Genomic DNA, 24,128 nt, shown 5'->3' with positions numbered 1-24,128 from the left:
CCAAACTCGATAAATCCAGTGCATCAAAACAAAAAGACGATTACATTTTGAACAAAAGTTGTTCTCAAATGAGTTGCCAATGCCGAAAGCCGGAATAACTTATCAGAAAACGCTAATAAATTATTGTGGTGTCCCTCGAAAGTAAACCTAAAACCCCCATTATCATCAAGCGGGAGAGTCCATTCTTAAAATATCCCGTTTCAATTCTGCGAGCGCCGGGCCAACCCAAGTTTGATTGACAGAAAAGCTGTGATTGGGCTTGATATTTATGTAAATGAAATTGAGTGGGTGCATTTCCTGAGTTCGCGGGTGGAATAGTTCTGTAGATATTTCCAACAAACGTCTTCATTTTGGGTGTCTTTCTCCCTTAAACGTGACTCTGCCGGAATACACTTTTGTAAAATATTGTTTTCTAAAGATTGTGGACGCTTCTATAGTGGAAAACAACTTCATTGTTTTTGAGTGACAGATATCGTCATATCCTTCCGCTCAAGATACCGTCGGCTATCGACTGTTGCATGTGCTAGCAGCAAGATGGTGGATTTATGAAATCGTCCGTGAGACAGTGCTGCGGAAAAAGGACAATTTCAACGGTCTTGTGGCGAATAATGCGCTAGCTTGACCGCTGAAATCTGTAACAGATATAGATCTTTGACTTTCTTCAAAGATTTAGGTGAAGATGGCGTTTAATTCCGTCCTGCGAGTGCCGTTATTTCTGTGTATTCTCGGGGTTGTCCTATTTGGCTTCTTAGCGGATAGCGCGGAGGGAGCGGTGAGTACCTTGTATTTTCTGATCTTTTGCTTCGAATCTCTAAAGATTCCTACTCTTTGGTGTATTTCTTCATGCCCAGAACAGTTTTAAAAACCGTTTTCAAGAAACCGAAAAGTTGGCTCGGTTTTTCTAATTGAATCGCTACCACCCGCCTGGTAACTTTTGACAAGAGCTCGTCAAGATTTGCGCGTAATTCTAAAGTGCCTCGTGAAAAGTACAGAATATCTCCTCTTCAGACAAAATTATTCTTCACTTTCTCGTTTCTATTAGTTAGTTCAGTTCTTGGTACCCTGATTTCATGTATCATACGTACACTTTCTTCAATAGTTTACGTGTATAAGGGCTAATTCACTAAGATCTCAACTGGGGCATAGGCCAAGCCGATGCGTTTTTCCGTTTCTTGGCCTAGTGAGTGGCGCCGCCATCTGGTGGATAGAAGAACTACAATCATAAGCTGTGGTATCAAGTGAATGTAGTTTCTTATCAGTATTCATTCCTTGGCACATGATAAGACAGATATGAATAGAAATGTGATCCTTATATCATGTGTGTTATCCAAGGGTGTTAATTTTAGATAGTTTTTATCAGGGATTTGACTATGGCACATATTGTCATCATAATAATTAAATTTCTTTACATTACATGATTTGGGTTTGATATTATCATAGTCACCTACTATACTTATTGAAACTATGTGACATCTCTTATGTAACTGTGAAATACTTCTAGAATCAAAATGAGGTGACGGATATAAGTTCACTATTTGCATGAAATTGTGTCTTTGAATATCAAGGAATACAATTTGTGAGATTTTTATCTGAAAAAAGCTTCTTTTACCTTGTCCTATGTAGGCCTTCATTCTGTTAAGTCACTGAATCTGCAGGTGACTATGTGTCTAAATATTTACCCCCTGGTACTGGGTGGCTCTTTGAATTCTAAAGCGGACCTTTGTAGGCCCGATTCAATTGCAGCAAGAAAGGCATCATGGGTTTGTGGTCAGTTGAGCTAGTTGAGGTCAGTTAAGAAAGTGTCCTCAATAGAGGGGTCCGGATAACAGAGGTGTCTGCTAAAAGTGTGGGTCGGGTAGAGTCCAAAAGTTTAGGGTCAAGGTGGAGAAACTGATAATTAAAGGGAGTGTGTTAATAACTTCAATAAAAATCGTGGAGAACCAAACCTACATCAGAATGTTAATGGCCGTCTATTTTACAATTTTAAAATGGTAAATTGTCAGGCAAGATGCTCGCTGTGAAATTACAAAGAAATTTCTTTTGTGTGGTTTGCTAGCCTATTTAAAGTTAGTGGGTCATTTTTTCTGTATCCAGACATGGTGCAAAGACCGGTGCCTTCACCTAGGCCTATGTGTACCACTTCATTGTTGTCTTTGATGTTTTTTCCTTCTTCTTTTGTGCATCCCAGCTTTCAGGATTTAATCGATGCACTTTTACAGACTTAACCCTTTCTGTTCATGAATCTTGTCCAGGAGAATAAAATGTTCTTCTAAAGAGTAAAATTAGAGTTATTAACATCCTGATATTTTATATTTTTGTAATTTTTTTTGTTACTTTCAAACTAATTTTGATGTCATCATTTAAGTGGCATATAACAATTAGTCTATGTAACTGGCCTTTACAATGTTACATTATAGGCAGACGTGGGCAAGGGGTGATCGTTGAGAACCCTTGAGAACCTCTCCGATAAAAGGTCCATTCAAAGTATACCCCATTGTGCCACTTATGCATGTTCAGGCTAATTATTAGGCCTATTATATTTACATACAATGTCACATTATTTGTCAACATTGGACAGGGGTCATCTTCAAAGTGTAACAATATCAGAATAGTACAAAATATGTCATCATAACAAATTGTGTCCAGACCTATTAGTCTTTGATATTCGATATGCCGTAATTTACCATTTGTTAGTAATAATTTAGGAAATATTTCGTTTCTTTGGATGGACGGATCACAGTGGCATTGATGTCCACTTGACCCATGATTCCCTATCTTGTCTCCACTGGTCTTGCACTTGAATAAGTGTTCAGCTGAGGTGCATAACCTACTTGAAATCTTGACCCCCAACACTGAACACTTAGGATACCGTGCCTTGGAATTAACCCTTAGGTAGCTCATTAATTGATAACTGTATGTGTAGTTTTGAGAGAGTTCCAAAATTGTCCAGTTGTACCATTTCACGTTATCAACAGCTTGGACTGGGTATATTTTTGGCTCCAAGTTCACCGATAGAAACATACATAAGTCTATTCAATCCTTTCGCTACTGAAAAATTGGTCACTAACATGATACTGAAAGGACATAGCTGACCCATCAGATTTTAACTTCCCATCCACACTCCACGTGAACCGCAGTGCTAAGATATTCAGCAATAGCTATTCATGTTTCTCATGTCACTTTGCAACCAAAAAATCACAGCTTTTTATGCAGAGATTTGCTCTTTGCATCAGAAAGTTCAAGATGTCACCTCTAATGGACGAATTTCACCTCATGTCCCAGACAATCAACAAAGACCCTTTGAAATCCATATTTCTATGCTCATTCATACAATAAGGTGCCTAAACATGTATTTCCACTTTTCTTATCGCTGAGAAAGATGTTTTGTTGACGTGTTTGAGGAAGGCACTCACAGACAGCAGTCCGGGGACAAAGATTCTTGCCCGCCCACGAATTTGTCACCCGTTTCCTGTTTAGGCCTAGACAGATTTCGTGCCACTTCTTATTAACCATCTAGTTTTGAGCCAGGGCAGTAAGAGAGAAAAAGTAATTTTTGTCACACGCCTTGACTGCGCTAGTGCCCTCATGGAATAAATTCCATCATTTTTGTCTCTTTTTGATATTGTTGACATCTTTTATTCCTGTCTCTATTTTCAGGCGTGTAAAGGATGCAAGGGTCCGAAGCGATGTGACTGTAAGGGACATAAGGGACAACCGGTAAGTTCTGTCATACTAAGAGGGAAACTGCAAAAAAGGAGCACAAAAATATGAAGGGTTACAGTACAGTATCAAATATTGCAGCAGTATTGCAACCCGATCTAAAGTTGATGGGATATGACACATGTTGTTGTTATTTTGCTATTTCGATCAACAAAATATTGTATTTTCTTGTTTTTAGGGCGTACAAGGTATCACGGGTCTGCAGGGACCCCCTGGTCTACCCGGGTTCCCAGGTCCAGAAGGGCAATATGGCGTACAAGGGCCCAAGGGAAAACTTGGAGAGTACGGCCGAAGAGGACACAAAGGGATCAGGGTAGGTGGTCTTCAAAAACAAATGTTACAGATATTTTTTTATTTCAATCCTCAATGAGGTAGCAAACTTGTAAGCTTGGTAACTCCTCTCAAAGGCAGTTTTGACAAGTTGATTGCAGCCTTGAATTTTGCCGCTTTGTCTTTTGACGCTGGAGTTGTGTCGAATGCCCCCAACCACACTCCCGAAGACAGCACTCCATCGGACAGCTGATGGGAAAAGGAATCGAGGCCGTCTGAGGCCGAGGCCGAACAGTAGAAAAGAAGATGAGTCAGCTTGGTCTGACCTGGGGAAACATCCACAGACAGACTGCCAACCGGACAGCGTGGGGACTGAAGATTGAAGCCTTATGTGCCCTGCAGGCACAAGGAGGACCAAGTAAGTTAGTTGTCTTCTATCTTATAACTTAACGGGTGATTTATCTTTGCAGGGTCAGCAAGGTCCGCCAGGTTTCACTGGAGTCCCTGGAGTTCCGGTAAGTCCCAAAGAGGAGGTACTGTGATGACATCATCACAATACACCACCCAACTGAAGGGGAGGTACTGTGATGAAGGACTGTAGCAAGTGGTTGATGGCAAAGTCAGGCTCATATGAGCACTCTGCACTGAATGGGTTAATATGATAACCCGTTGTGGCCAGAAATTGGGCGAAGGGGAGTCGTGTTTCTTATCTTTTGACTCTATCTCGAGATTGCGCGTGGACAAATATTTGCTGATGATTTAACGACCACGCATGGCACCACTTGGTCTAAGTGAAGGGCGTTTAATCCTTAAATCTTTGGCACATTAGACTTTGGTTTGAGATTATGGATAACGGGTGTGAAAATAATCTTAAAACTCCCTTTAACAAATGAGTTCCGGTTTTCTGGAATTTCATAGTTTTGATTATTAGGAAGTGTATCACTTATATTTTGCATATCACAAGTTTGACATGACATATCTCCTATGCCCCCTGGTGATATCTTTAGGCACCAACCTATGAAATCTCGAATTCCCATGTACCCATCATATTATCACACTTTAGCAGATAACTTCAGGTTGCGACATCCATAATTTTCAAGCAATACTGATTCACCCTAGTGACAAATTCTGTAACCAACTATGAAATCTCGAGTTTCCCACGTACCAAATAAACGAAGCTCTGTGGAAGTGGTGCATCTTAATCATAATGAGCAGACGTTGTAAGGTCACTGTGTTATTTCCTTCCATGTTGAAGAACATCCTGGCTACACTCAGACAGTATGTCACAGCAGTACTTGACCACCGTAACTGAGCACAATTGTTTTCATGAAATTGATAAAATATTTAATTGGGTGTCTAAGAGTGGTTTTTGTAAATCTTAACTTTTTTATTCCTGAAAATCCGTCAAAATACCAATTAGAGTATCGGAATATTTTTCAAAGGTGATCTGTTCCTTCCACAATACTTTCGACCACCTAAAATGGCAAGAGAACCTAAAAAACTTAAAAGAAACAGGAGTGGTTTTCCTTAACCCTTTCGCAGTGGGTGAAGTGCATGCTATAATTTTAAAGGAACAGCGTTGGCATGAGATATGGCTTCCAGCAGGACTGACTTTTTCTGATGGTATTGTTAAAACTGAACATTCACTTGAACCGAATGTTTCTGAATTGTGCATAGAGAAGAATGTTACTGATGACTTTGACAGTGATCAGTTGAGAGTACTGATTCTCAACTAGCGATACAATATGAAGTGGTGTGAGCTTAAGTGTATCCAATTTCTTCTCAATAGGGCTTAGATGGCTTGGAAGGACCAAAAGGACCTCAAGGCTTCGATGGTTGCAACGGCACGAAAGGTCAAGACGGCCTCCGAGGTCTGCCCGGTGTCCCTGGACCTGATGGGACGCAAGGACGCAATGGTAGGAGGGGACTGAAGGGAGACCCCGGTGAGATCGTCAGTAGGGGTGTAGGACTCAAAGGAGAGCGTGGTGAAAAAGGACGGCCTGGATTTCCGGTAAGTCTGATTGTTTCACCAAGTCCTATTTAGGGTCACGGCTTGATTCATTCTGAATAAGACAACAAGGGAGATGTCCTGATCAAGGGTGAAGAAAACTCATTTTGAAGCTGTTTGCTGGTGCATTACATAATGATATACAATGGTATATTTGGTCCTCATGCTGGACTTGCCTACTCCACTTAGGTCATTTGGCAGCCATTTTTGATTTTGGTGGCCATCTTGGATTGTAGGCAAAAGTGAAAAAAATATTTGGACTTAGACATTTTTTCATCTTCCAGGGTTGAATTTTTTTTTAAGTTCAAAATTTTGAAAAATTTTCAAAGTCAAAAACTTTTTGGGGCTGATGATGTTTCTTCATTTTGAGCAGAAAAAAAACAAGTGAAAAAAATAGTTGGACTTTTTTCATCCCCTTGGAAACTGAAAGCTGGTTTTTTCGGCCCATGTACGTCAATCCATGTCACTTTTGAACATACTTCATCCTGATATTAATTGTTTTTCTACAGGGTTTTGACGGTCTGCCAGGAGATTCCGGGGAGAAGGGAATGCAGGGGGTATATGGAAGAGAAGGGCTGCCTGGCCCCGAGGGTCCTGTTGGACCCAAGGGTACCATGGGAGACAACTTAGAGGGACCAAAGGGAGAAAAGGTAAAAGACATCAATTTAACCCCAGATCCGTCCCGTATCATTTTGAGGTAATTCTCTTTGAAATGTTGGCTCTAAAGCATCTAACACGTAAAAAACATCGACCTACTTTTCTGTTGTCTGTGTTTTGTCACAGGCATAAAATCTGTCCAATGATCTCTTCTTTTAGTCAGAGCAGTTTGAGCATTATCCTTCGCCTAGTTCCATTCCAAATCATGTTTTTCTTGTCCAATTCAGGGAGAAGCCGGTGAAGTTGGACCAGATGGGCCTCCAGGTGCCCTCAGCTCAGAACAAGCCAAGGACGTCCTCCAAGGCCCACCAGGCCCAAAAGGCCCAGACGGAGACAGAGGAGACAAGGGTATTCAAGGTCTGCCTGGCCTGCCTGGTGTTAATGTAAGTCATGGTGGTTGCTGTCAACCAGTCAGCAGGTGCGGATCCCCCCCCCTGAGAGGGCTACCACTCAGTGCACACCTCTGCGCGAAAAGCCCAAGAAATAGTCCTGGTGAAGATAATCTATACCATCATGACCCTCAATAATTTTATTTGTCAATTAAGTTTACATTTATCATTTCCAGTGATTTATGCAATTTGCCGCGTCAATCGGCTTGAAAGCTCAGTAAAACCATTTGGCCATTCTATTGGTGTCAGACTCCATATATAATTGGTTAGTTTTCCTGATTCAGGGCATCGATGGAAGGCGAGGTGACAAGGGTATGTCTGGCGAATCTGGACCGGAGGGACGACGGGTAAGTAATTGAAACATACACGCTTTATTGCAAAAACTGTGAGCAAAGATTTTCAATTGGATCCTGGATAAAGAAAAACCTCATTGCCCAACTGTGTGCCTAATATTTCCAGTGGATTTCAGAGTGAATTCGAAGTTTCAATTGCTTTTTCTGACGTGGCCAAAAATGGATTTTATTTTATCAAGACAAGTTTTGAAATCTAAAATTTGGATCATGATAATCATCACCGACTTGTATAATTTATCAAAGGCCAAGTTTTATTTGCAGAAATGTGAAACTGCATCACAGCGTTTCGATTCAACAATATATTTTATTGATATTTGTCAACTTCCTGCTTCAGGGCAAGAGGGGAAAGCAAGGACCTCCTGGAAGGTTCGGACCGAAGGGTGATAAGGGTCCATCTGGTTCTGATGGTGACACTGGACAGAAGGGCCCAAAAGGAGCGAGGGGATTCCCTGGTTACGATGGTCGCCAGGGGCCACGTGGTAATGCGGTAAGTTTAGAAAGACATCAGTAGCTAACAATTTACAATTAAGCTACAACAATTTCACTGCCAAATACCTTCCTTCTCATGTGTGTTACTCCGATATTTGAACAGAACTTTCATGAAAAACGAATTTTCATGATTGTAGATTTGGCATGCTAGGCAATTTCTTTCATTATTTGCATTAGAAAAATATCTTTTCGTGAATTTTATTTTCATGAATTGATCCCGTAAAACGCCCGCAAAAAACTTGGCTTGTCACATTCGACCCTGAAAAGTTATTCTCGTTATTTTCAAATCTTTCAGGGGCCACCAGGACCAGGATCAGGCAAACAAGGCAAACCAGGGCCAATAGGTTTACCAGGTATCCCAGGCCTACCCGGCCTGTCCGGTGAGAAAGGACGCGATGGCCTGCCTGGCTCGAGTGGCTTGATAGGTGAACCGGGTGAGCCTGGTTACCGCGGTCTTGACGGAGAGAAGGGAGCACGTGGTTTCTCCATGAAGGGAATGCGGGGCACCGCTGGACTCCCAGGGGAGGAAGGCCGAGTTGGGTTGCCCGGGAGACCAGGCCCAGACGGTGGAGTCGGAGAGAAGGGTGCTGCTGGAGATGATATTGTTGGACCATCTGGTTTGGATGGACGTCGCGGCATTGATGGTTTATCTGGTGAGTGTATATCAATTTGTTTCCGCATCAACTACATACAACTCTCAAACTAAATGTACCTGTGGCATCTCGTGACAAAGTGGTCTGAGCAGCCAATGTGTGACTCTAACATTACAATACTGAATCAAACCGAAGACTTTATTGGCTCCACACTGGCCACCTATTGGGAAACGTTATTACCAATATACATACGGGCAACGTACTTACAGCGTCGGGTTCGATTTACAGAAATTAGTCAGTTTACATTGTGCAGTTACTCTATGATTGCCAGTAGATATCAACTCACATTACTGATGTTTGTTTGTCACAGTTCTCATGTTTGAGAAAATCGAAGCAACTTCTCGCTTATCCTGATTTTTCAGACTTAGCGAGCCATCTTTTCTCCTTCTTTTAGGTCTGGACGGTCAGAGGGGTAACACTGGTGACCCTGGATTACCGGGCGAGGAGGTTGAAGGCGAGGACAAGATCGGCCCAGTAGGTGATCCTGGTGGCCGCGGACCGCCTGGAGAGAGTGGAGAACCTGGTAGGAGCGGCTTGCCTGGTTTGGACGGGCGGGACGGCCTCAAGGGTGATGATTGTGGTTTCTGCCCAGATGGTGTTCCTGGCACCAAGGGTGATGATGGACAAGAAGGACTTGGTGGTATGTATTGTTGGAGATGAAAAATGCAGTGGCTAATTTCAACCACTTCTGTACCTTACATATATGTTAATCTCGCAATCATCAGAGATTCACGAGGCCTTTTAAACATGAATCCCTTGAATGTCCTTAATGTTGGGGATGTACGCAGGACCAACCACCCTGAAACGTATACAAGAAATGTTACGAAAAGAAATGTTTGAGAACGTTTTTTTTCTTGAATGGATGCCTAATACGCAGGCTAAGTAAGTTAGTAAGTAAGTATTGGGGAGTTGTGACAATTTTGTTATGAATACCAACTTTTTCAGGTTTGAAGGGCAGACAAGGAGACCCAGGTTTAGATGGCTTACCAGGCCCACAAGGTCTTCGAGGAGACCTAGGAGACAAAGGTCTTACCGGCATTTCTGTGAGTTAACCTTTACTTGGTATTGGGGCTCAGGTCCGTGCAGGGCTCACAATAAGCAGGTTGTGGACTCAACTCTTGGATGGATCACCGCTGTTTTGTCTTTGTACCTTAGTGCAAGGCACTTAACCCTACATTGCTTCATCCTACAAATGTGCTCCACACTTGGCCTATAACCCAAATTGGTGTGTAGCCATAGTGGCACACATACTGCTTATCCACCTTGGAGGAGGATTAGTGTCTATATTTTAGGGACAGAACATGTAGGTTTGGTCTCAGATGGATCGTTCCTTTTCCACTGGACCTCTGTTATCAGAACACCTCCCTGAGGCATTATTTGTCAGTCCAAAGGATGTCCTTAATAGAGAGGTTCGACTGTAAATCTTAGTGATTGTGAATCATTGCCTTTAATTCTAGGGTCCTGTCGGCACCCCTGGCGTGCTTGGAGATAAGGGAGGTAAAGGAGACCCTGGTGAACTGATTTACCCCCCGCAGGTGAAGGGGGTGTATGGAGAGCAGGGAGACAAGGGTACTCCTGGGCGGCCTGGCTTGCCTGGTCTCCCTGGAAGGGCTGGCAGGTCTGGTCTGGATGGCCTGCCAGGACTTGCTGGCGATAAGGTAAAGTAGCATTCACAATAATTGCCAAAAGTAAGGTCAATTGGATCAGGGTCAGGGTGAAAAATCCAGCCAGGAGACTGTCTGACATTACAACAACTCATTCATACGAGATCCCTGCCAACTGATATCTTATTCCAACATGACGGAATCAAAACCATGTTGGTCGTAATACTGTGCTATAGGAGTTGAATCTTTGAGAAACTGGCCTTCTCAGCCTTGGCCAGCGGGCAGTCTGACTTGGAGGAAATTGCACGTGAGCCTTGGATGGCAAGACATCCAGGAGACTCCAAACTAAACCCTAACAACTGAGGTTGGAAGCAACCAACCAGAGTGAAAATCAGGTCCCTATGCACAAACTGGAATAAGATGCAGAAGAAGGACTGGAATGAATTTTGTTTACTTGGTTTCTGAAAATGAAATTGTTATGTCATTATAGCTATAGACTTTTTCTTGATGACATGATGTTTTTATCTCCAGGGAAGTCGTGGTGACACTGGTGTCGATGGCCTGAATGGCCTGCCTGGTCCCGTTGGACCTGAGGGTTCAAAGGGACAACCGGGTGAGAGTTTCCCTGGCAGGAATGGCCCCACTGGTGAGGACGGTGACAATGGTTTACCAGGATTTGATGGACAAAATGGTTCAAAGGGTATGTGGAATTTTAAAGAAAACCTATCTAGAGAGGCTTACCAGGTTAAAAATTAGTTATGAATGGCCCAGTTAAAACCCTTTGGTGGGAAAAGCTTTCTTTGATAAATCTTAGGAGTTTCTAGAATACCACCGGCGTGGGTCAGGTTAACTCAGCAATGGTTATATTCCTCATACAAGCCTGAATAGTTATGATGTACTGTGTGATAGGAGAGCACCTATTGGGGACTTCATGTAACTTAATCTCACCTCCATGGCTCCTTACATTAGTCACCCTTTAATGCATTCTGAATGCTTGTAGCTTGGACTTTGGGCTGTTCTCTTCGAGAAGAGGAATTAGGTTACATGTAACATTGAAGGGATTTGCTATTGTTTCAAAGACGATTATCTCCTTATTTCTCTCGCCCCAGGGGTACAAGGTGACCCTGCGCCAGCGGGCGTCATGGAACGGATGCGAGGAGATCGGGGTTTTCCTGGAACTGATGGTCGACGAGGCCTAAATGGATTGCCGGGGTTGAAAGGTAAGTTTAGAGAACTCTTGCAAAAAGACAGCCTTGTAGCTGATTGATTAATTCGGTGTTTTGAATTTTGTATCTTGTAATGTGAAGGTGCATTGTGGGCTCACACTGTATTGGATCATGGGAGATGCTTGGTCAACGCAATCTGTTCAAATTTACTGTATGATGTGACGATGGGACAGTAGGGTGATACCCATTTGATGTATTGGCCATGATATCTCAACCAACGGGACGATTTTAGCAGAGATTAAGTTTGTTTTAGGAACCACACAAAGGCCTGTTGTGGAAGGATGATTTTTTTCGGTATTAGTCTTATGAAAGATTGCAGGGGTAGATCCAATGGATGCAGTAGTAGCCACATGCCATGTCTTATTTGACAAGTATCTTTGAAATTGACCTTGAAATGTTGTAAGTTTGAACAAATCGTTGAAATTGACCAGGATTTTGAGAGTGAAGCAGCCTATTTTGCTGAATCCTGGACTGGCATCTGATTGGGTCGGCGAGTTATCCATTGTAAGTTATGGTTGATTATTGTGCGTCTGCCTTTCTCCACAGGTGACCCTGGCGATGAGGGTAGGCGAGGTTTCCCCGGTCTAGTTGGCCCAGAAGGTTTGAAAGGCAACCAAGGGCCGCCTGGATTGTCTGTCGATGGCCTACCAGGACTCAAGGGATTGCCTGGATTCCCTGGTGAGCGAGGCCTGCCTGGATTACCTGGGTTCAAAGGTCCATCTGGCGTTGATGGTTTGAGAGGTTTAGATGGAGAGAAGGTAGGAGTTTGTGGATATATTTGTTGCATCGGCTGTGTAATTATCAGAGAGGTTAAGACTCCGACCCAACAGTCTTTTTCATCATTTTCGAACATGCTTTTACAAGTTGGTTCATTGGTGTGAAAATCCAACTTATTATTAGTTTAATAGATAGATATTTAATAACATTGGGACACTGCACACACAAGAGCTTTTAAACTGAAGTAAATCTTTTGTTAATCTTTTGTTTTTATGTTCCTTACAGGGAGAAATTGGACCCCCTGGCGAAGCATTAATTCCTGGCAGAGCTGGTGAATCGGGCGATATTGGCCCACAGGGTATGAGAGGTATCCCTGGTCTGCCTGGCCCCGATGGCAAGCAACGCCCCCCAGGGGACAGAGGGCCCAAAGGACAAAGGGGTAAGTTTTATTACCTTGAAAGTTGCTACTGTAAACTGCCGAATTCCAAGACTTTTAATTTTTTATAAAGTTCTTTGTTCTACATCTCAGTTTTGGGTCAAAAGTGCTAACCTATCAAGCTAAAGATTGAAGAAGTGCTTCAATCATGGAGGTATCTTAATAATACCTCCATGCTTCAATCTACATCAACGTTTTCAGGTCAAAAGAGGAACCTTACCTAACCCAATTCTTTCATTGATAGGTAATGATGGCTTCCCAGGACTCGAGGGTCGCAAAGGACCAAAAGGAGATCAGGGCACGGGTGGACCTGGGGCCGACGGGCTTAAAGGAGAAACTGGAGCAAATGGCAGACCAGGTAATTATTTGCTTTTTGGTATAACACAGATGATCTGATAAAAATATCTCACTTGGATCTTCATCTGTTATCTGACAAAATGTAGCGAAAATCTAGTTGAGATCATGGTCTTAGTAGAAAAAATCCCGCGGAATCTTGGTCCGAGTAGAAAATTTCCAGCAGGATCCAGGTTTGTGCAAAAAAAAATCGGAAATCTCAGATTTTGCATTTCCAAAAAAACTTTTCTATGAATGAAGAAAATTATTTATTTCAGGTCAATCTGGCTTCCCTGGTGAACATGGTGTGCGCGGCCTCCCTGGCTTGAACGGCCTGAAAGGTGCTCCTGGTGATGATGGCCTTGGTGGTCGCCGTGGCCTTGACGGGCCTGCCGGCCGTGATGGACTGCCGGGCCGCCATGGTGACGCCGGACTCGCTGGTGGACCAGGTCGAAAGGGTTTGGATGGGGTGATGGCTAAACCTGGGCCCGATGGTAACCCTGGACGGGATGGAAACTCTGGACTCCCTGGAAGGAAAGGTTAGGAAAATAACTTTTATGCGCAATATTTCTCATTCACTTACTCATCTCAATTTTGGAAACAATGAATTTTTTTTTTGTCAAGGTGTTAAAGTTAAAGGTGTGCTGATATAAGCCTGCCATGACATGAATTAATGCAACTAATTTGATGAATAAACTCAGATTAATCAGAACTCTATACTTCTGAAAAAAGGCTTGGCTGTGTCATCCAGTCCAAACATCTATCTCTAAGGCCAGGCACCTAGCGTGGCACCTAGGTGGCTGCTAACCAACCGCTTGCATCAGAAGAGCTACCAAGGCTAAAACCTTTGACTTTCCATTCACGAAGCAAACGCCTTAACCATTAGACAATCGGGATATTAAGTTTCATCTTTTTACGATTTCTGCAGGTCTTATTGGAGAGAAGGGACTAGATGGGAACCCAGGACGTAATGGTTTCGACGGCCGGCGAGGTCCCAGAGGAGAGGATGGCTTCCCTGGTGGGAAGGGTGCCAAGGGAGATCCATCCCCACCAAGTGCTCAAGGGAAGAAGGGAGAAGATGGCAGACCAGGTTAGTTGTTTTGTAGTTTAGGTAGGACCATAGCCCATTTTCATTACCCTGGCCACTGGGGCTCTTTCCAGCTGCTTCTTGCAAATGTTGACTTGGTGACCGAACACCAGAGCACATTCTACTGGACTGTCCCTTGATGAAAAGAAAACAGGACTTTTCACAGCAGCCAGTGTCACTGAAGACAAAGCAAAGGAGAACCACCAAAGACCTGAAGTAAAGTGGCAATTCTGTTGCAGCCCATGACCTTAGATAGGGTTGTTACAAAACTCTGAATGCTGAAGAAGAAATAAACCTGGCCTCTCAAGTTTTGTCTGCATGTCAAAATGGCTAAACAGCATTATAATACATCCACATGACCATGGATAGCAAATTTTAAGCGGAATGGCTTACTTCTAATGTTGATTAATGGACATTCTGCTGTCAGGTTAGGTAGGGGCATTCTTCTTTGGTTGCTTACTAACTTTAGCTATCATCCTTTGACTTGGAAACCGGCCTTTCTTCTTTTGATGCCATAGCCAGTTCAGTACCCTTGTCTAAATTTCAGGTCTTGATGGCTTGCCTGGCAGACCAGGTCTCGATGGAGTCCGAGGCCTCAAGGGATTCCGAGGTGACCTAGGGGATGGCCTCCCTGGCGATGACGGGCCAAAGGGCTTCCCTGGACCCCTAGGACCAAACGGCAGCCCTGGGCTTTCCGGCAAAAAGGGAGACGTAGGAATGATGGGAAAACCAGGTAAGTTGTTTGTAATAATGTGAGCATTTATAGGGCATTTGTTTTAATGCTCTAACATTCAACAACAGCATCAACTTCTTAATTCTGTCAATGAGACAGATTGGAGTCAAATGTTTTTCTGGGCCCGTTTGTTTTGAACAACCATGCCTGGAACTCTTCCATTAATATTAGACTTTAAATCAAAAACTCATGCAGAGCGGCAGAAACACAGCGAAAGAAACTCTGAAAGCAGCTCATAGACATTGCAATTGATTGTTTCTTCTTCTTGGTGTTTGAATGGTCAAACTTCTACACCGTTGGTCCTCAAGAACGTGGCAGTAAGATGCCTCTGTTCCCCATAGCTTTTCTTGGAGAGATGTGGACTCCGGCTAGGCCTCCAATTGGTTGGTAATTAGAGGAAATTCTTTCAGGGTGTGTTCCGACCTCTGTGCCGAGGAACCACATTCACAGATGGCAGAATCACATAGGCCATGTTTTCGTAGAAAGGTGGCAGTGTCCAGTTCTCTCTCCAGTTTCTTGATGTTGTCGGACTTTGAATTAGCCACCATTTCTTGCTACCCACTGGGTGTTGAAATGGATTGTTTATCACGTTTTGTTTTTCAACATTTGTAGGCCAAGATGGTGCGAAAGGTGATCGTGGTAAAGATGCAGTTACTGGACGTGATGGTCGCGATGGGCTGCCTGGTAATAAGGGAGAGGGAGGTGATCCAGGTCTGAATGGGCTATTTGGACCAAAAGGACCAAAGGTAAGTACTCCTGCCATTTGGTTTTCCAAAGTGTTGTAAATAGCAGTCCGCATGAAGAAGACCTATTTAAAATATAGCCTGTGTCAAGAGTCACAGCTTGTAAAAACTTGTAAATGGTCCAGTTCTGCTTGATAACAATTCAGAAAAGTCGCTTTGTTTGAAGAAGAAGTCCCAGGTCTTAGATCAACGCTGAAAAGGATGACAAGGGCAACTCGAGTTTTGTCTATGCTTTCTTTGTTAGATGCTTGATATTTTCCAGCCCCTGCTACAGTCCCATTGACTATCATAATAATCACTTACAATATTTCCCTGCAGGGTCCTGCTGGTTTCTCAGGTCCTAAAGGTTTACCAGCTATCAGGGCCTTTGATGGCCTCCCAGGAAGGGTAGGCCTCAAGGGAATGAAGGGCTTTCGTGGCGATACAGGCCTTGACGGCCAACGAGGCGAGGTTGGAAAATTCGGTTTGAGGGGCGATTTTGGTCGGATTGGTGCCAATGGAGAGGATGGTCTCCCTGGGCCACCTGGTGTCGACGGATTAAATGGGTTGCCAGCAGAGAAGGGACCGAGTGGTGAGCCAGGTGTGATTGGACGTCCAGGACGCGTCGGATTGGATGGACGCAAGGGAGAAGAAGGAGAACCAGGTGGTCGCCCAGAGCGACAATTCCAGCCTCTTCCAGGTAGGTTTAAGTGTGGTGGTGTAGTGATGGTTGATTGGGCTCAGAACCTCTTGGATGCAAGTTCAAATCAACTGCAGGGCACTTGATGAAATAGGATATTTGCCAAGGTTACTGCTGAGATGATCACAAGCAAAAGAGACAGTTGAAACTTCTTGCCTTCTTATGATATTTTTGCATCTGTCTATCTACCTATCTATCTATCTTGCAGGTGTCCCCGGTGATAAGGGTCAGCCTGGCCTCCCCGGTCGCGATGGACGGGATGGCCTGCCCGGACGCAAGGGACTTACTGGTGACCCAGGTTTTCCCGGCTTGAAGGGTCAGGTTGGAGAGACCGCAGCTGGCTTCAAGGGCGTGAAGGGCCGCCCTGCTTTTAATGGAGACGATGGACCAGCAGGCCCTGAGGGACCAAGGGGTCAGAAGGGTCAGCCTGGATTCCCTGGGTTTCAAGGACCTAAAGGAGATGCTGGGTTTGATGGTCCTATTGGACCAAAAGGATTCACTGGTCTACCCGGATTCAGAGGCTTGCCTGTAAGTTTTGGGGCCAGGCTATGAAATCGGGAATAAGATCCTGGAAACATAATGAAATATTACCTGTGGAATGCACCCCATGAGAAATAAGTAGACTTGCTAAAGAGGAACTGAGTTGAAAGATACTTGACCGAGGTGGGAAGTCACTACCAAGCATCGGGACTGAAAACGCCCTGAGTGGGCCAACCTCAAGGCCACTTTCCAAAGACCAAGATTAGATGCCGCAATGCGCTGGAATCACCTCCTGTAGGAGTAGCCAATATCTTCTAGTAGGACACACATGAGTTGATAAAAGTAATGCAGTAAGCTACCCAATTTTCACAAAACCCACAAAAATAAAACGCCTGCCAAAGTTATGGCGGTCTGCAATAGTTGTTTAGCTGAACTTGTTATTTCCGTAATTTCAGGGTGATTCCGGGCTACCAGGTCTCCGTGGTATGATTGGTATGGACGGAGAGATAGGCCTTCCTGGATTGGATGGCCTGAGAGGTCTGAACGGTGAAGATGGGTTTCCTGGACGCCCAGGTCTTGCTGGTTTCCAAGGTGAGAAGTTTAACCCCTTCAGTAAAGCACACTGCATACAAGCAATCATAGCAAGTACACCTCGACAAAGGCCAAATTTCAGTCCGAACTGACTCTGAACTTGGTCAAAAGGGGGCCAAAACTACCATTTAAAGTTCTACAAGTCCTGAAATAATTGCTGTATCACCTTCAAACTATTAACATTGGTGAGTGCGTCTAACAAGGACACCTTACTAGATATCAACTTTTTTATTTGAGCTACTTTTCAAGGCCACCGGGTCAAACTCATCCTGTCATCTGGGTGATTCAATGTAACTTTCTGTTCCAGGCGTTCAAGGTCGGAAGGGCGAGCGTGGTGATCCTGGACAGCCACCCCTTGGTCCCCTCAAGGCTGGAGAGACTGGAGACCTAGGAGATGAAGGCTTCGTCGGACAGAAGGGGGCTCGGGGATTCAGCGGCTTGCCAGGTAAGTTGTTGAAATGACGCTAATTACATAGCATTCATCAACGGTTAAGTGTCTGTCCATAGACCATGCAAAAAGTGATAAGGTGTGCATCAGCGATTTGACTGAAACTTTTACCATTGGTTAGTCTTAGGACAGGATTATCACTGGTGGAGTATTTTTCAGAAAAAATAACTAGGACATGAATGGGATGCAAGATATTTTTCAGGGATTCCCTTCATGTTTCATATGCTAAATTATCACATCATAAAATAACACGATTTGACTTGAGCATGACACCCTTCTTTGAATTTTACTCTTCAACCCTGACTTAAAGGTGATACATGTAGGTCAGGTGATATATCATTGTTCTTTTTAAACAGTTCCAAAAAACTAACAATCTCTTTGCAGGGCTGGCCGGCTTGAAGGGACGACAAGGGGAGGAAGGCAAACCAGGCCAAGAGGGACGCGATGGATTTGCTGGTCGCAAGGGTATGGAAGGGCCATTTGGCAGGAGGGGTCTTGAAGGGCGTATTGGCCGAGGTGGTTCCAAGGGTTTCCCTGGTGAAGTGGGACCCGCAGGACCAAAGAGGGGAACTGCTGGATTCTATATGACTAGGTAAGGTAATCGTAAGAACAACTTAAAAGATGAGGAGGCAAAGTTGTTTTCCTTGATGACCCTTGTGCCTGGTTCTTCTGTATGGTTTGAAAGAGGCTTCACCACTTTGTTAAGACAGACCAGTATTCCAGTCAAGAGCATCATGACGCAAAAATTGTATGAAATTTGAAACTGCCGGACTTGGAGACCGAAGAAGTAAAGGTAATTATTGTATTTTTCTAAGAACGCTAGTTATATTTAAAAAGATATATGAGATGACAAAAGTTGTGTTGTTCACTGCAGGCACAGCCAGACGGCTGAAGTACCGTATTGTCCAGTTGGTACGACCAAGATGTGGGATGGCTACTCCTTACTGTTTGTTCAGGGCAATGAACGTGCGCATGGACAGGATTTGGGTGAGTCTCATAAACGGGTAGAGGGGCATACTTTACCCAACATTCATTACTGGTACATGTATTATCCACATGGCGGTGAGCTTGCTTTTGGTCCTGGAAGCTTATCAGGAGCCTAATGTCGCCGACAACAAACTTTATACTGTCTGATGTTCTAATACTTAAGCATTTCTCTTTGAGTTAATTGTATGGGTATAAATCCATACACGATATCGATGTAGTTTCCATTTCACGCCAATTATGGCAAGCAACTCCCACTTAGCACTGCTGATCAATGTCGTCTTTATTTTCTTCCCGCAGGTACTGCCGGCTCTTGTCTGCAGAGGTTCAGCACAATGCCGTTTATGTTCTGCAATCTGAACAACGTCTGTAATGTCGCCAGTAGGAACGATTACAGCTACTGGCTGTCGACACCCGAACCAATGACGCCAATGATGAATCCTATCCAGGGGGCGCCTCTACAGAAATACATCAGTCGATGCAGCGTCTGTGAATCACCAGCACAGGTTTGAGAATGATTACTTCATCTCTGAATGACAGATGTGAAAACTGAAATACACTGAAAAATTGGCTTCCGTTTTCAGGTTCCTTCATGATTAAACTGGAGAGCTTTGTATTTGGTGCTGTCTTGATTGGTAAAGTTGATTACAGCGATTTAGACTTAATACCGTTAATGACTCATAAGCTCATCTTCGAATGTCACTGGGACATACTGCATGCTTTCCATTTCTAAATTTGCAAATATCGTAATTTTCACCGTTTTCGTCAATTTTGCTCAGGTCATGGCTGTCCACAGCCAAACAATGATGGTCCCAGAATGCCCCAAGGGCTGGAAAGGAATGTGGATCGGCTACACTTTCATTATGGTAAGTCCCCATAGGTGACGTACAATATCTAATGGCCCACTAACATGTATTTTCTCTCGGGTGTCTAGGTAGTGGCTGTCCACAGCCAGACTATGATAATCCCGAAGTGTCCTTCTGGTTGGCGAGGCCTCTGGATTGGCTATAGCTGGGTGATGGTAAGGTTCATATCGAACATTGTGAATGACATCATAGTTATGATACCGCTGCTAACATCGCTAAGTAGACCTAGAGCTAGAAAAGCAGACACTATCATAAACTATCGTTAGGCAAGACTTTTTTAATGTTTGGTACTCCAGTGATCCGACATGAACATTTGGTCATATCCCCCTCAAAAGATGTTAATCTTACTTCATTGTATTCCCCTGCCCTCATAACCTGGTCAACTGGGTCATTGAGAACCAAACGATAAAAACTCTTGCCTTACCCATTATGGAGAGTAATGGTGTATCTGTCCATAATGGGTTCTATGAGTCATTCTTCATTATGTAACTGTAAACTGCCAAATCTTCGTGTGCCTCTTGATTTTTGCAATTCGCTAATTTTCGCAATTTGTATTTTGGTAAACTTAGCATTTTCTTTCTTCTTTCAATTAATTTTTTTTCCCCAAACTTTTATGTTAAATAAAATGCTCACAGAAATTTGGCAGTATTTACATTTACAGTGCGTACTATACTACTATCCAATATTTGAATTATGAGCTTTGCTTTTACGACAATGTTTAGCTGTGCTTTCTGCTGCTTTTATTCGAGCAATTACTGTTTACCCCATCTAAAACGTGATTATTTTGAGAAGAATGTAGAAATTATTCATACATGTAACTCTCACAAGAAAGTGAAATCTAAACTAAGAAGAGACTTTTGACTACTGTTGATAAGGTGTTGTCGCTGTGAAAATCTCTTGAAAGTGTTGATTTCATACCAAAAAGGCCAGCGTTGTATTGGACTGCTAGCACGATTCTGCCACCAGTGGCAATGAAGTCTTGAACTAGCATGATTTCATACCAAGTCGACCAGTATTGGTTTGGACCGCTAGCACAACTCGGCTTTGGGGCCAATGAAATCTGAACTTTGCAAGTGCTTACAATGCTGACTCACTTCCCTGACGTATACAGGGAGGTTCTTCATTATTGTCACAAGATTTCATCAAAGAAGAAGAATCAGCCATCCATATTTGGTCGTCAGAATACGAAAAGTGGAATTGAAACAATGTCTGAACTGTCATAACATTTTCAAGTCATCATCTAAGTGTTGAACTGTTGGGTAACTGGAGATTTTGAGATGTAGTGGTAGAATGATTTCCAGTGAAGGATCTCTATACTTATAGCCTTGATGTGTATGCAAGGGACAGCACTGCACTTGGTAGCCATCGGTATGCATGTCTTTGAAAGAGACACTAATCGGCTAAATCTACACAGATGTATATATCTTCTCACCGCACCTGTGATGATAGGTTTCACCATCAGGGAGCACTCTGTACGCATGTCCGTAAGAGCGACACTTTATAAGTATGGTTGACACACCACTAGCTGTCTGTAGCACCCTTGCTATTGGGTACATGTGCGTTCATAAAAAGGACTTGGAAGTTACACAAGCTTGTCCATGTTCAGTCTGACCCGAATTTCAGCTTTATTGCAGAATCCCTGACTAATACTTCAAGGAGAGGTTTTGGTTAGAGTTAGCCATACAACCTTTTGATGGTTGTCCAGTGGGTGTCTACAGGGAATTGTCAGGAAGAGCTCCACTGGATATTATTTATGCAAGATATTGTTATGTGTCACTTGCCGACGATCAGTCTGTCAGTCTCGGGACTGCTTCTTCCCAGATGAGAATCACTCCTGGACAGTTTGCTCCACAACAGACACGTTTCTATTAAGGACAATCCAAACGTCCCAATCTGTCTCAAAACTGTTTGAATGAACATTTATTCTTTGATTCTTCATTTTCACAGCACACAGGGGCCGGAGCCGAGGCCACAGGACAGTCGCTGCAATCTCCTGGAAGCTGCTTGGAAGATTTCCGACCGTCTCCGTTCATCGAGTGCCATGGCCACGGAACGTGCAACTATTACGCAACAACTTACAGCTTCTGGTTGGCCACGATAGACAGATATTCTCAATTTACACGCCCACAGCCCGAGACGCTCAAAGCAGGCAGTTTGACGCAGAGAATAAGCAGATGTCAAGTCTGCATGCGAAATAGCAGCCAACCAGCTTTTGAATTCACAAGTGCAAAACACTAAGTGTGTCGTCTGCTTCTAGCTGGGTGTAAAATGTGACTTTGGTTGGATTGTGGATTCTGGATTCACTTCAGTAACAATGAAATTAGATATTTGGATTCCACATATGATTTGACTTAAGAAATATGAAGTCAACTCTGGATTGATAGGTGGCTAAGAACTTTTCTCACTTAAGTCATCTATGAATAAGTTCGAGTTAGAAAAAGCTGGTTTCAGTTTCAGTTTGCTATGGTTGGCCAGTGTATTGTAACATGTCTTTGCACTGGTTAAGCTGTCAGCTTGATATGAAACTGGTTATAGGTACTTAAGAATATTTTGTTAAGATTGCTGATCATTGGTGCTAAAACTGAAGTAAATACTCATGAAATCGGACACACAAGTGATTGCAATAAAAACTAAGGCCAGTATTGTCAGCTATGTCACCGAATAAGGTAAAGGGGTACAGTTATAGCCTCTACAGTGTTGAAAAGAGTACACCTCAATGCCCACAGAGGCTGTCATTGTACCATCTTACCTCACCTTCTAAAGAAACTGGGGCAGACTTATGGAGGCACATTTCTTGAAGAATGAGGCATTTTATAGCATGAATTTTCATATTTTAACCTTAACATACAAACATCCTTAGAAAAGATACCAAATGTGTAGTCATAAGTCTTCACCCATTTCGAGCTCGAAAAAGCAAAATTTGAAAATATCATTCTTTAGAAGGTAGCACGTGCTTTGCGAATTGGCAGATTCTGTAAAATGCCAATTTTTGTTCAAAACATTATCCAGTGTTGTTTTTTTTCGCATTTTGTGGTTTGTCAAGTTGGCATGAGAGTTAATCAAGTGGTGATAATCAAGATTAATGAGGTTAATTAATCAATGTTAATTAGCCATGATTCAAATAACTTTGTCAATCAGCAATCACTGCCAATCAAGTCCCTGGTAATACTCGAGAAATTTAAGGCCTCAAGAAAAAATTGTAGTTGGCATGCTTTTGGATCAAAATTATTTTGTTCAGATTTCACTGTATTTGAACAAGCAAAATTAAGATGACATTTTCCAATTGTCCTTTCTCTTTCGAATACCATTATGTTTAAGACCATGTATGTATAAAGATCATCATAACTTTACACACACTTGCTCAGTCTGATGTATGGACGAGAAAGTTCTAGCTTGGCCTAAAATTATAATGTATCACTAATTATGTAAATATGTATAGGGCCCTTAGAGAGTGCTTAGAAAAGTAGTTGCGCTTGTCGATTTCAGTGACTGGTTTATTGTAATGGTAGCCCTGGTCTCTTGTCATTACATTGAACTGACCACTGGAATCTGTCACTCATATTATACAGTCAAATAATGCAAATATATGTGTATGTGCATATACCATTAGGCTATTTAAACATTGATTGAATTACCATTTTTAATTGACTATGCAAGAATTAGTTGAAATTTACATGTATTGTTATTGAAATTTGCATGCATGCTTATATTCAGATGTGACCCTCTATAGCCAGACCTATCATATATTGCAAGAAATTGACAAAATTATGAGAAAAAGGACTGAAAATTGTACTAACTGTACATTTCAACCAGAATGTGTGACTTTTGAATTTTTTCTCCCCAAACTGAGGTCACTTTTTGTGAAATGAGGAGAAGACTTGCTCCCCCTGTTAAATGGTCGTAAACTTGTGATTGTTTTTTTACTGGAGGGTCACAAATATTGTGTCCGATCAATTTTTGAGGGGTAAGGTGTTTGTGGGGGACTGGGCTAAGGGGTTAATGGGTAATGCTGTAAATACCAGCAGAGGATGTTGGCTAGTGTCTAATCATCTCAGATATCTAGATATTGGGCAAAAAGTGTGAATCTTTAGCGAAATATCGAGATAGAAATGTAAAAGCATAATATTGATATCTTATAGGAAAAACAACTCCATGTATTGAATATTTGTACTGTCGTAATAAATAGTCTATTATCTGGTTCCTTTGAGTGAACTTCTAGTATACTGCTGGTGACATTCTTGTTTTTGAACATGAATCCAATCTTACAAACTGGTATAAATTTGTTCAACATTTGCATTGCCATATGGATTAGATGTGCATTGTGCATGGTGTTGTATTCTCTCAAATCCTACCCAACACAGTAGTGATAAATTAGTTGGTGAAATTAACTTTTTCAGTGCAGTATAACAAATAAATGATATTTCCAAAAACCGTTGTTTACTTGTTGATTTGTGTATAAGACCAAATGTCACGCCTGTACAGATAATTTTTGCCCGTCATCATAAAAGAAGTCTCTTGGGACAGCGAGGCAAAAGTAATATACCCGATTTAGGGGAAATATTTCATCCTAACATTTCGCCCAAACGTTCTGATTCGAAAGTACAATTCTTCCTTATTTGTGACATGCATGCATGATGACCCAAGGTAACAAAAACATGTTGC

The 24,128-nt window shown here is 42.7% G+C and overlaps 1 protein-coding gene across 2 annotated transcripts; it reads left to right on the top strand.

Annotated features, from left to right (window-relative positions):
- Positions 1-529: 529 nt before the first annotated feature.
- Positions 530-23,889, top strand: LOC135494268 (collagen alpha-2(IV) chain-like). 2 transcript variants are annotated; one of them, XM_064782174.1, is made up of 31 exons: positions 530-772; positions 3,658-3,717; positions 3,899-4,033; positions 4,461-4,505; positions 5,780-6,001; positions 6,508-6,648; positions 6,883-7,038; positions 7,329-7,391; positions 7,732-7,884; positions 8,182-8,539; positions 8,934-9,179; positions 9,485-9,582; positions 9,997-10,197; positions 10,675-10,843; positions 11,253-11,363; positions 11,916-12,127; positions 12,372-12,525; positions 12,767-12,880; positions 13,134-13,394; positions 13,784-13,945; positions 14,490-14,675; positions 15,288-15,421; positions 15,737-16,097; positions 16,306-16,625; positions 17,033-17,168; positions 17,476-17,613; positions 18,001-18,208; positions 18,491-18,603; positions 18,901-19,106; positions 19,535-19,621; positions 21,414-23,889. In XM_064782174.1, exons 1-31 carry the CDS (start codon positions 680-682, stop codon positions 21,702-21,704), a joined length of 5,334 nt encoding a protein of 1,777 aa, XP_064638244.1. In that variant the 5' UTR covers positions 530-679; the 3' UTR covers positions 21,705-23,889. The 2 variants fall into 2 exon arrangements, with proteins under 2 accessions (XP_064638244.1, XP_064638243.1); XM_064782173.1 differs by lacking the exon at positions 19,535-19,621 and adding an exon at positions 19,380-19,466.
- The last annotated feature ends 239 nt before the right edge of the window (positions 23,890-24,128 follow it).

The sequence above is a fragment of the Lineus longissimus genome, chromosome 10 (assembly GCF_910592395.1).
Source record: "Lineus longissimus chromosome 10, tnLinLong1.2, whole genome shotgun sequence".
Taxonomy (NCBI): Eukaryota; Metazoa; Nemertea; class Pilidiophora; order Heteronemertea; family Lineidae; genus Lineus; species Lineus longissimus.
The sequence above is the reverse complement of the archived record's forward strand: the minus strand, read 5'-3'. Positions and strand labels throughout refer to the sequence as shown.